The sequence below is a fragment of the Prosopis cineraria genome, unplaced genomic scaffold (assembly GCF_029017545.1).
Source record: "Prosopis cineraria cultivar Desert tree isolate PC_DT_omini unplaced genomic scaffold, ASM2901754v1 PC4, whole genome shotgun sequence".
NCBI classification, from domain to species: domain Eukaryota; kingdom Viridiplantae; phylum Streptophyta; class Magnoliopsida; order Fabales; family Fabaceae; genus Prosopis; species Prosopis cineraria.
Genome location: NW_026555335.1, coordinates 10,583,454 through 10,596,148, shown reverse-complemented (window position 1 = coordinate 10,596,148; position 12,695 = coordinate 10,583,454). Strand labels below are relative to the sequence as shown.

The following is a 12,695-nucleotide window of genomic DNA, read 5'->3' as shown; positions in this document are numbered from 1 at the left end:
GAATCAATAAGATTTAGTCATGTTATAACTAAGCAAGTTTCTGTACCCTGGGTTGAAACATGAAAGATTTTGATGAGGGTCCACCGGGTCGCCCATAAAACCCCCCTCTCTCTCTCTAATTTTCCCCATCTATTTCTAGACGTAGAGAAAATCCTCTCAATTTAATCTCAATATATATTTTAGATTGGGAGTAATGTCAAACCTTATACAACAATTACAAGTGTTTTTGATCATCATAAAAATCATTCAAATTACAAGATTCCTCAACGACAAAATAGCAGCTGGGTAACACATTAAAATAACGATTACTTTTAGTTCACTATACAAGCCAACTCAATTCCCAGCCTGAGACGCCAAATACAATCCAAGCTAAAAGGATTCCAAGTAAGCATAATAATCAATCGAATTGTAGCCTATCAATTGAAACTACCCACATGTACCAGCATTTTGCTGAACCAGACGTCTTATATCGCTGGCTTCGTAAATAATTTAATTAACACCTGTGGACTCCACCACGTTCACCTAATGACACATGGGCGGTCCCCGATTTTCTTTTCTTTTCTTTTCTTTTGTTTTTTTTTTTAATGAGTACCATTTTCTTACCCTCCAAGGCTCTACCTCTCCATGTCTATTGACGAGAAGGCCTTCCCCATATGAATAAAGCTCCGGGCGTTTTCAAGTACGCTTTTCTTTTGCGACTCAACGTCGTCGTTTGACCCCTCGCTCCTGTGGTCTTCTTCTTCTTCTTCTTCTGCCCCAGCGTGAAATACTGCGGCTTTTCACCATAAACTTTGACCATGATTAAGTACAGAGACATGGCGAATACGGTTATGGCGATCAAGTACCAGCTGAATTCGATGTTCACCAGAGACTTTGCGCGATGAAGAGCCTCGTCGCCGGAACATCTCACTACCCGGTGACCCTCTTCATGGTTCATGAAACACCCTTTTGGTATCAACCCAGGAGTCCAGAGCATGAAGCCCATACGACGAGCCACACGCCTTGGAAAAATATGCTGACAGATCTCACGAAGCTGACAAGGAAGCTCCTGGGAGGGCGATTCCGATGGAGTGGTGGACAGAGAGACGACGATCACGAGCTGTAACAGAAGGTGGTACTGACCTTCCGGTCCCATGTGGTCGGCGGAATGAAGGTGAAAGAGGAGGAGCTGCTGCGCAAAGGCGACGGCGCCGAGGAGCTGAGTCAGCCCTAGTTTGGCCTTCTCGGCAAGGTGGCTCGGTCGAGGACGACGGCGAAGGCGGCATAGACGAAGAATGTCATGGAGATGGAAGAGTGCTCGAATTGTGGAGATGGTAGGAGGGAATGGTGCCGTCGGAGTCGAAGGGCTGGTGGCGTTCGGGGCCAATGAGAGCTCCATGGATATGGAGGCCAAGGAGCCTGCCATGATAAGAAGAAGCTCAAGGTACTTGAACTTAGTGGCGGGAAACCATGGAGGAGAAACATAGGAGCTAGAATTAACAGCATGGAGCTTGATGTGGTTGAAGAGATGCCACAGACCAATGAGCAAGAAGCCAAAACCAGGAGCGACATGGCCAACCAAGTGCCCATGATTCAAATATTGTTCCTCGGCTATATTATGAAGGTAGTTGGTGGAAGGTCTATTTCGAGGGAGGGAAATTTTATGGTGAAGGTGGTGATGGGGCAGAGAGAGAGAGAGGAGGGGGGCTTTAATAGGGATGTAGAGAGAAGAAGGGTTTAGTGGTCTAATCTCTAGAGGGTTCTGTCAAAACAAGCGTTGAAGTCCAAACTTACATTAAGCTTGGTGGCTTAGCTTGGGAAACAAATGAGGGGCCATTTACGGCTGACCACATGACTCATGACGAATGAGATGAGGTTATTGAGAATGAGATTATGATTTTCTAGAATATATAAAAACCTTCACGCAGCCCCTCTCCGAATGTTAATCCTTTTCTTCGGATCCAAAATATAGAGAATTTTTCGACAGCTAATGTTGGTCTAATTGTATGATGTTTTGTAAAAAACACTTATAAAATTAATTCTTATTTTTTATGGATTATATTGTAAAGAAATGTTATGTAAGAAAAAATTAAGATAATAAAATAATTGGTTTTAATTATACAAATCTTGAAAAGTATAATACAAATCACTTTTAATATATTAATTATTACTGTTGTTCTAAATATAATATAAATAGTCATGTTTACTGCGCATCTATTTGACTTATTTTATTTTAATTGATTTTACTGAATAAAGTTTAATATCAGTCGCTCGTCATGGGAATTTTATAAAAACAATCTCTATTCTAATGTTAAATTAAAAGAAGTAATTAAAACTCTGTGCTTGCAACCCTGTGTCTGATGTTCACTCGCCTCCCTACATCACTTGTGAACCTAATTAAATAATGTCTGATGAAAAAAAACTAAATTATGGGACATAAAATTATTTTAATTAAAAAAATGAAAATGATTGCATATATAAACAACCGCACGTAAAAAACATTACAAATTTTTAACGAAGGTCAGACCTAATATATGCGCCGTAATTGATAACTAGGACTACGCTGGCAAGCAAGCAATTTTAAATTTAATAAAATTCGTTCTGTTTCTTCCGGGGTGCAAAAATGGAGATCACTTAAGATCTTAGCTATGAATGATTTCTTAATTAAATTATATATATCATTTAAGATCTTCAATAATCCCATCACTTGTGACTGGTGTATACTGTCAATTTGTTTTGACGGCGCGATCAGGATGGTTGAACAACAAATTAAAGCGGGCTTATCCTATTTTAATTATAAAGAATCACTTGGGGGACGACATAAAACAAGAGTTTTCCATCACTACTTGTAAACTTAAAAGTAATACCAGTGCTTATATATTTCAACTTTCACACACATGCACACACAAGATTTTTTTGTTCAAAAAATTCACTCAAGAAAGAGGGTGTTTAACTGTTTATCTGGTCTCGTTGTAAGGAAAAATGCGTAATTTAAATTAATGAATTAAATCTTATAAATGGTCATTTTAATGATAATTTAAAAATATATATTTTTTGAAAGACGGATCTTTTAATTTGTAAGACCCCTGATCCCGGAAACATACAAAAGTCGTTACGTTGTACATGTGTATGTATATGGGAATTAGATTTCTCATGTGAATTGGATACCACACTGACAGGATTTAGGAGTATTTTATCAACCTGCTCTATTTAGTTGGAGAAAAATATATGAGGGAAAAGAAAATATGGAAGAAAAATAAGAGAGAAATGTTTTTTAAAAAAACTTGAGAAAAAAATAAATGTGAGACCCACTACATTTTTTTCCTAACTTTCTTTAAGGGTGAGAGATTTGAGAGTAAATTTTATTTTCACTACCTACCTCCCCTCCTCCCTCTTTTTTACCCACTTCAATCACATTATTTTTCACACATTAAATTTTGATCTTCATAAAAATTTGTGTCTTTATCTTTCGAGAACTAATTTAATTTAAAAACTAATTAATATAATTTGATTTGATATGTTGATTTTAATATATTAATTTGCTTTTAAGAATAGAAAAAAATTTGCATCTTCAGCTTTCTACATTTTTTTAACAACTATTTGATTTAAATTAATTGATGATGTTATTTTAATATATTTATTCTTTAATTTATTTTTACAAAGATAATTACATTAGATCTATATATGGTATAAGGGTTTATAGTCATTATGTATTTTCTTCATTTTTTTCTCTCTCTTTTTTTTGTCTATCAAATATAATGAGTGATAACATTTTTTTTTTCAGTTTCCTCTTCTCTTCATTTTTTTTCTTTCACTTTTCTTCCATGCATCCAAACGGAGGCTAGAGAACTTTTCAAAATAAGCATCTCTTTAGAGGATTCTGTCTCAGAGGTGGAGAATATTAGGCAAGCTTATCCGTGGGGCGTAAATTATCAAGAAGTCAGGGATAATGAAATTGAGTGAAGTACTTTGTTATTTTAAAATAAGAGAAACAGAATAAAAAAAAGTAAAAGTAATGTTATCAAGTTAAGTAAGGGAGGTTAGGTGCAAACACGAGGTGGGTACGAGGAATGAAGAAAGAGGTTGATTAGAAGTCATATGTGGTCGACCATCGATCGGTGTTCGCCGTGGTCCTGTCAAAGACTTATCCATTTTTGTTTAGGCGTCTCATGAAGAAGACTAATGTTTGTTCTAATTAAAATTTGATGCAGCCACCCTACCCCCACCTTGTTTTGAGGTGATGAGATGAAGCAACTGGTCACTTGATCGCTTATGGAGAGATAATCCCATCAGATTCTATACATAGTAGAATATGTTATAACTGCTTAAACCCAAATTTTGAGTTCAAATGTATATGAAAATATATATATATACATACATTATATATATATATATATAAGCCTTTAAGAAAGCTACTATGTTTAATTGGGTTTTAATAATATTAAATATGACTTGTTATATAGATATATTACTCCCTTTGCTCTATCTGTAGGATCCTTTTTAAAAGTAATTTTGGATTTTGATTGTGTACTTCCATAAATAATATTTTACATTTCAAATTGATTAGATCAATAGTCGAATTAATGATATAAATTAAATAAAAAATAATTTTGCTTATATAAAATATATATAGGGTCAGAAATAAATTTACAATATATCCAGTTGTTAAGGAAATAACACAACATGATAATAAATCAATAATATTATAAATTATAATTGGAATTTGCAATTATAATGTCAACATTCTGTTATAAAAATGGTCCCTATATATGTGAAGAGTTAATTTTTTATTTTTTTCTGATTTTTCAAAATATTTATCCTCTTTTTATATTTTGTTTAGACCCATTTGGTTTTTTTTTAAAAATCATTTTGATTCTTGGTTCAACTTCAATTTTCAGCTTAATGGCAGTTGAACTTTAGTTTAATTTTGCTCAACCATAAAAATAATTTTTTTAGTTCAAACTGAATCATTAACAACTCCAATCAACAGTTTAACTAGTTCAATCATTTGTTCAAGTCCAATTTTTAAAACAATGAGCTCAAATAATGTAAATGTGTTGTGTTGGGCTGGACTAATAAGTTGAAATGGATGTTATGACATATTGGGTCTTGTCTAGACTAACTTGATAAAAATAAGGTTAGCCCGTTAAGATTATATGAGACGAGACACCTGCTATCTGCTTACATTACTGCTTCGTTGATATAACACGATGCAAGTATGCAACAATGATATTGATAGGTACGGTGTGTGAGCTTTTGGTTGGATATGGCCCTAAAATAGTAAAATAGCACTTCAAAAATTTACTGCGATCAACCCTGTGTATTGCAGCTTGCAGGATTGCACCTCTAAATAAACTTGATTTGCCAATATTCCAATTTGTCTTGTTTTGTCCGTGTCATTGTAATTGTAGTCAGCATATTCCATCAGAAGTTAATGAGAGTTTGAGGGGAAAAAAATCAATCAATTCTGTTATCATAGATCGAATTGGAGGATGGATAATGGGATTTGATTTCAGTATTTTTTTTTTTTTTTTGCCACTGATAATATAATTTCAAATATGCAGCACGCAACTAACTAGCATAATTCGTACGGGAGTTATCCGGATATAAATTTGTACATCTGATATAAATATATAGATACGAACGAATAGATATAGATTATTAAAGAAAAAAATAAATTTTGAATGAGTATGTAAAAAATATCTTAGTTTAATTTTTTATACATTTCATGTATTACTCCCTCCATCCCATTTTATAAACCGTGTCGATTTGATCTTACAAAATACATAAAATGCTTCGAAAAAGATAAAGTTTTATCAATGGTAATTATTTTATCATTATCTCTCGTTTTTCACTCCAGAATAAATTTCCTTCCTTCTCTCTCTTATTGGTAAAAGATATTTTTATAAAATTTATAGAAAAATTAATGCTGTAAACAATAGTAAAGAAATTTGGATCAATCTGCTTAATTAAAATTAATAAATTGTTAAATAAATACCTTCATCAATTTAATAAAATATTTTATTTGTGATCAATTTAATATAATTGACTATGATCTTAAACACTATCTATGGGTAATTTTGCCAAAAAAATGTCTTGTAAATCAGGACAAATGAAATATTATTTTAAGATAAATTGTACTAATTTTATATGTAACCTGACTTGATGTAAATTTTATATTAACTTATATTAGTAATCCTTTCTTTTCTTTTGTAAAATAAGACTCTATACTGGTTTGTTCTACAGTGAAACAACAGTAACATATATATAAAAAACATCAGTAACAATGACGCGTTCCTCGTGCGTGACGTAATCTATTTCTTTTTTCTTTTTTTCTTTTAACCAACAATCTAGTATTAATTTATGTTGATTTATATTGATTCGCTCGTCGTTGGCTCGTCCGTATTATTGTTCTGTTATGGTTTTTGCGATGGTCTCTCCCCGCCTAATTAAGACCCTCATCCAACAATCGAAAAGCGTTTCTCATCTTCTCCAACTTCATTCTATCCTTCTCAAATCCGCGCTTGATCATGATAACGACTTGATTAGCCAAATTATCTTATCCGCCTGCTCCGTATCTGTAAATTATGCCAAATTGGTTTTGTACACATACCCATTGTTCCTCCAATTTTTTGCTTGGAATTCCATCATCAAGGCATTTTGCCAAGAGCACAACCCAGTTGAATCAGTCAAGCTCTTTTGTCAGTTACGAAGGTTTGGTCTTCAACCTGACAATTTTACGTATCCTTTTCGTCCTAAAGCCTGTGGCCCGCTGTTCATTGGTTCGACAAGGTGGGATGGTGCATTGCTTGACTTTGAAGACGGCTTTTGATTCTGATCAGTACATAGGCAATACCTTGTTGAAGATGTACGTTGACTGTGACTGCGTTGAGCTTGCAAGACAGGCGTTTGATGAAATGTCTGTTAGAGATGTTGTGTCTTGGAGTTCAATGATTGCTGCATATATCGCCTGGTAAGTTGTGAACCTGTATATTTGTTGGGATGAATAAATATTTGGCAAGAATGTCATCATGTGGCTCGGTGTTGAGATGTCTAGGAGTAATAAGCGTGTTGTCTGGAGCGTATGGTTTTTTCAGTAATTTTGAAGTCCGTTTGCTTACACATTCTGTTAATGTATTGATAGGGTTCTGTATTTCCTTTCCTCGCGGATAACTTTAGTTTAAGCTGTTTGCATAGTGTTTTTCTTTATTATATGTCTTGGCTTTTGTTATTCTGTTTTCCATCAGCTGGAGTTAGCCTACTTGATTGGAAGAAAAATATGCTCTTCAGCATAGTAGTTGGATGCCTGAGTTGAGATCAATGCCTTCCATGAAAAACTTTGGAAAGTTATCTTTGTGTCCTCAAACTTTTATTCTTTGCTTGCATTGTGTTTTCTTCAGGGCGCGTGTTGGCAGAGAGGGGTGTTATGTTAAATGATGATGTTTAATTATCGGTTGATTTTCTTAGGCTTCTTTGTTTATCTTCTTTATGTGATTCTCCCATTTTGTTTATTTTCAGTTATTCAAAGATCTCAATGACAGGGAGATCTGAATGACTTCTAATTATTTTTAGATCCTGTGATTTTGATCCCCTTTCTAACGATTCTAAGTCTTCTTTACAAATCAGCATGTCACTTTTTCACGTTTCTTTGATTGTGCTGTTTACATCTCATGTCTACTGACTCTACTCATTTCCCTATGGACAAGTTTCTTTATAAGTTTGCGGCTTCTTAATTAGGTGTTTGTGTTTCATTTAATGTGTATAATCAGCATCTTGTTGATGCTTTTCCCCTCTTATGGTCAAGCAGCACGAGTTCTGATTCTCTCATGGTTATGGTTTTTGTGATGTAGAACTAATAGGGTAACTCTCTGAGAATACCTTGAACTCCACCCAATTCAATCTGCCAGACTATTGTTTATTCTTGTATGACTTGCGTTTTAGTAAATATAGAGGAATTCAACTAAAAACCGTTTGTTACAGAGATATTTTAGTTTCCCGTGCACTTAAATATTTGTATAAGAAAAGATTGATTATTAGATATGTAAAATGAAATAACGTTCTTATATCATTTATGACATATATAACATAAATTTTGAAATGTTTGTATTTGTTAAATTCAAACATTTTATAAATAGGTTTCAAATTGTTTGAAAAGTGAAATTTCGACCATCCCAAATGCCATTGTTTTGGTTAAAAGTTGGGGGTCAGGAAAGAGAGACATGGGGATGGTAGTAACATTTTTGGATTGCTACATTGACTCATACCTTCTGATCATTAATGTTGAAACTTTTGCTAGTTCTCAACAAAGAATTTTTCATGTCATACTAACAAAGGTTATCACAGTATGTGAATTTCATTCATCAAATAGAGCCAGTAATAGCTTTTCTGCCATTGAGCCTTCTTAGTAATTTCTTGACAATAATGTATTTATTGAGCCATTCATATCTCTCTGTTTGCAGCAACTCTCCTTCAGTTGCATTAAATGTATATCAAGAGATGAGGCTATCTAATGAGAAGCCTAACTCAGTCACCTTGGTAAGTTTGCTTTCTGCTTGTATCCGTCTTCTCAATATCATTGCAGGGGAGTCCATTCATGCCTATATTATCAGGAATCAGATTGAACTGGATGTTGCTTTGGGTACAGCTCTGTTTGAGATGTACTCAAAATGCGGACTAATGAGAAAGCCCTTCACATTTTCAATTCAATGCATGGAAAGAACTTGCAGTCATGGACAATCATGATCTCTGCCCTTGCAAATCATGGGCGTCACAAGGATGCTATTTCTCTGTTTACCCAGATGAAAATGATAGGACTTCAACCTGATCGACTATCATTTTCTGTGATTCTATCAGCCTGCAGCCACATGGGGCTTGTTTATGAAGGCAGGAAGTATTTTGATGAGATGGTTTGTTTGTACAACATAAAGCCATCTATTGAGCATTATGGATGCATGGTTGATTTGCTAGGAAGAGCAGGCTTGATAAAAGAAGCTTATGATGTCATCAAGAACACGCCCCATGGAGCCTAATGATGTCATATAAAGGAGTTTTCTTGCTGCATGCCAAAATCATGGTTGGTTCCCCAGTTTGGATGATAGGCTTCTGTCTAAATTGGAGCCTGAAATGGGGCCAAACTATGTACTTAGCCGCTAATTTGCTTTCCCTTTCTGGTTCAAGGGATGATGCCAATAACTTGAGAGTATCCATGAAACAGAAAGGTTTGAAGAAAATTCCTGGTTGTAGTTGGTGGATGTGCCAAATTGTTCCATCAGTAGAACTTAAGAAGCAGCTTCTGAAATCAGAGTCATCTTATTCTTTCCCTTGTTTACTACAATTTTAATTGTAAAGGTAGGCACATGAAGCCACTGGATTTATCTGTTAGGATTTTACGAACGACAAATTGTGTATATTATATACAAATCAATTCAAGTTTGTTTTTTAATGCTGTTCTAGTTGAGATTATGCTGGAACTTCCAACTAAGCCTTGTTCACGGTTAAGATGCTTTTTTCCCTGCTTGAGTGGGCATATGATAACAAAAAGTTATGTGATCAAAGTTCAGTAACTTTCTATTGTTAATTGTGTCTGAATCAAGGTACTTAAAATCAATCAGTAATTGAACCCCGCTTAACACACTGAGTCACGAATTAGAGGTTTAATTGGGGTTTGAATTGGGTGTTAAACCGATGGCAAACCGCTCATGATTAAAATAATATAATTTAAATAAAAAGACACTAATTATAAAAATATTCAACCAAATTCAAGATTAATTTCTAATACAAGATACCAATACAATAATAATTATAGAAATATAACCACTCAAAAGTCCTAACAATAATAAAAAATAACAATAAATAAAACAATTAGAGATGCTAAGAAATAATAGAAAATTAATAGCAGCAAATAACGTAGAAACTACTTATTCTGAATTAAAAATGCAAGGAAGGAAGAGGCATGGCAATCAGAAACTCATGACTAGACAACAAGGAGATTCACTAAAAGAGATAGAGGATGGCAACGTTTGACGAGTTTCTGCTTCATGGCGAGAGAGAGGGCAGTTGAGAGCTATACAGGTTATGTATCATAGTCATGGTGAGTTCTGCACTTTTGCTACAACAATGAAAGAGATAGAATTTGCACTAAGAAAGGCAAGAGCCAAGGAGAGTGATAACGCTAGAACGGGCAACAATGATGATCGATGATCGACAAGCAGGGTTCAATTTGAGCTAAGCTTAAGGATGAGTGTTCAGAGTTAGTGGGGTGGGGTTCGATTGATTGATTTCAGAATTCAAACAAAACTAGCGAAGCCTATTTGCCTTTTTGTTTTTTCAATTTTTCTTTTTTTAAAAAACCCCTAAAACGTCATATTTTAGGGATTTTGAAGGGCAAAATAAGAATTTTTAGGATTTTGAAGGGCAAAATATGTGACACAGTTGACCCAACTAACCTGTCGGGTTATTCGATTTATATCGGGTTGACCCCAGGTTGGTCGAGTCATATCGGGTTACTCATTGACTGGGTCAAGATGAAAACTGGAACCAGTGGAGAGGCCGGGTCACCAATTCAGGCGTTGACCTAACAGGTCCGATCCAATTTTTCATACAATGATCTAAATCATTACTATAACAAAGGGGCTTTGTTATCATAAGAGTGACGAGTAATGGATCTCTCAGATTAAGAAGAATCAAGCTTGATGGAATATAAAGATTTTCTTGGAATTGTACATGTACAACCAGAAGAATCTAAATAGGTATGTCCAAAGGATGCATTCAAATGTGGAATTCTATAGAGGCAATGAAAATTTTCATGTTATTCAAATTGCCATACAATTGCCAATAGCTTTGTTGCCTAGTAGCATGCAAAATTCCTTGTAAATGGGCCTCGTAACTCAAGTCATAAGAGCATACTTCTTTAATTCAAAAGGAAAGTATCATACAATTGATATGCTTTAGATTAATAGTGAATTTTTGCTTACAGCACCATGTCAAAAGGGCTTTAAATCACGTCTTTACCCTTAATTGAATCTAAAGAATAGTTGGGGTTAAATATGACAATTGAGTAGGAGAGTATTATCTAGCAAGTTTTTGAAAAAAAACAAATAGTGAAAGACCTTGTAGTAATTTGATGAAATACATTTTTGAGAAAATTGTATTTACTCTAATTTTATTTTCCTCTCCTTCCTCTCCCTTTCTCTCAGTTCTCAATGTATTTGAATTTAATAATGATCTATTCACCACCTTTCTCCTTTTTTGTAAAATTAAGCACATCTTTTGTGAGAGAGAAAGATACATTGAAGTAGATAAATAAGAAACCGGTTCAAGAAAAAGTTCTTAGGAGATTGTAAATCATGTTTATGAAATATTAAAGCAGCACTAATTATAAATAGACATGCTTATAAAACAAACTTCTTTGATCTTGTTAAGTGGCTTCCAACTTGTCAGAAGGAGCCATTTATTAGGCTCAAAGTGTTAAAGTCCAACTTCAATGATGTATGGGCCCAAATTACTAAGCAAGTTGACAAAAAGTTTTGAACTTGAATGTAGCTTCAAAATTCGAAACCGCCATCTAAAAGCTGGCTGGGGACTGGCGTCACTCAACCTTGCATCATTGTAACGTTCAAGTCATTGTCCCAACTTCAGGCATAAAGGGAAATTGAAAAAGTCACAATACATAGATATAGAATAATGATAAATAAAATAATTTTATAAGTACAAATACTTTTTTTAAAAACAAATTTTCTTTAAAGATGTCATGCATCAATGCAACATTTTTTTTCCAACGTATGCCTTCCTCCATACCAACTAGTTGGGTATCCTTGATCCAAAATGAGTAGATTAAAAATTAAAAGTGATAAAAACCAAAATCTTGTAAAATAATTTTTTTAAGCACATAAAAACATGCGTTTTTATTTGGTGTTCATCATTGCTTGTCACACGTGGCCAACTTGTGACTTTTTTTTGAAATGATCTCTACCATTTATTTTAAATTAATTTTCAAATATTTTAAATATCATGTTTATTAATATAAAATTATAAAAAAATTAATATTAAATTTAAATTGTCTAGAATACATTTAAATGATATGTAAAAATTATAAAAAAGTAATATTAAATTGAATCATTTAAGTTATACTTGAATTGTCCTAGAGTAAATTTGAACAATTAAATTATAAAAATTATAAAAATTTTAATATCAAATTAGACCTTTTAAATTAAATCTTTACTAAACAGACTGGAAATAAACAAATTGATTGAAAAAATTTATTTTGATAAGTGTAATTAAAATAAAAGATTTTAAATTCGGATGGTTCATATCTCTTTAGAGATGATGCGACCCATGGTTTTCATTTTTGAATGATTATGGAAGATAATCTAGATTTAATATCAAAATTTTTTTATAATTTTTATATTAATAAATATAATATTTAAAATATTTAAAAATTAATTAAAATAAACGATAAAGATCATTTCAAAATAAAATAAAAGGCCGTGATTTGGCCACCTCTTGATGAGCGCTCGGTGCCAAATGCAGAGGCTACGATCATATATTCAGCCACAATTGGTCTTATACTAAATATTGGGTTCTTCTTAAGCAAAGTTTAAATAAAATCACATAAATAATTTTTTTTTTGGTGCTTGGAGATTATCAAACAGGAATCTTAATTATTATTTTTTTTTGACATATATCATTTAGAAATGGGACACATTCCATATCCCATC

General features: G+C 33.4%; 1 protein-coding gene and 1 pseudogene across 4 annotated transcripts; one reads left to right on the top strand and one right to left on the bottom strand.

Moving 5' to 3' along the window:
• Positions 1 to 203: 203 nt before the first annotated feature.
• LOC129308837 (uncharacterized) lies at positions 204 to 1,839 on the bottom strand (annotated as a pseudogene).
• A 4,569-nt stretch (positions 1,840 to 6,408) lies between these two features.
• On the top strand, positions 6,409 to 9,449 carry LOC129309816 (putative pentatricopeptide repeat-containing protein At1g64310). 4 transcript variants are annotated; one of them, XM_054951537.1, is made up of 3 exons: positions 6,409 to 6,952; positions 8,439 to 8,514; positions 8,833 to 9,449. In XM_054951537.1, the coding sequence occupies exons 1-3, from the start codon at positions 6,567 to 6,569 to the stop codon at positions 8,902 to 8,904; spliced, it is 534 nt and encodes a 177-aa protein (XP_054807512.1). In that variant the 5' UTR covers positions 6,409 to 6,566; the 3' UTR covers positions 8,905 to 9,449. The 4 variants fall into 4 exon arrangements, with proteins under 4 accessions (XP_054807512.1, XP_054807511.1, XP_054807513.1 ...); XM_054951536.1 differs by having other exon boundaries at positions 8,596 to 9,448; XM_054951538.1 differs by having other exon boundaries at positions 8,589 to 9,448.
• The last annotated feature ends 3,246 nt before the right edge of the window (positions 9,450 to 12,695 follow it).

What these genes read in the sequence shown, in the direction of transcription:
- LOC129309816 (XM_054951534.1), top strand. Translation starts at nt 6,567, where the DNA reads ATGCCAAATTGGTTTTGTACACATACCCATTGTTCCTCCAATTTTTTG. An exon ending in ATTGCTGCATATATCGCCTG is followed by an intron (nt 6,953 to 8,438) that starts GTAAGTTGTGAA and finishes CTCTGTTTGCAG; the next exon opens with CAACTCTCCTTCAGTTGCAT.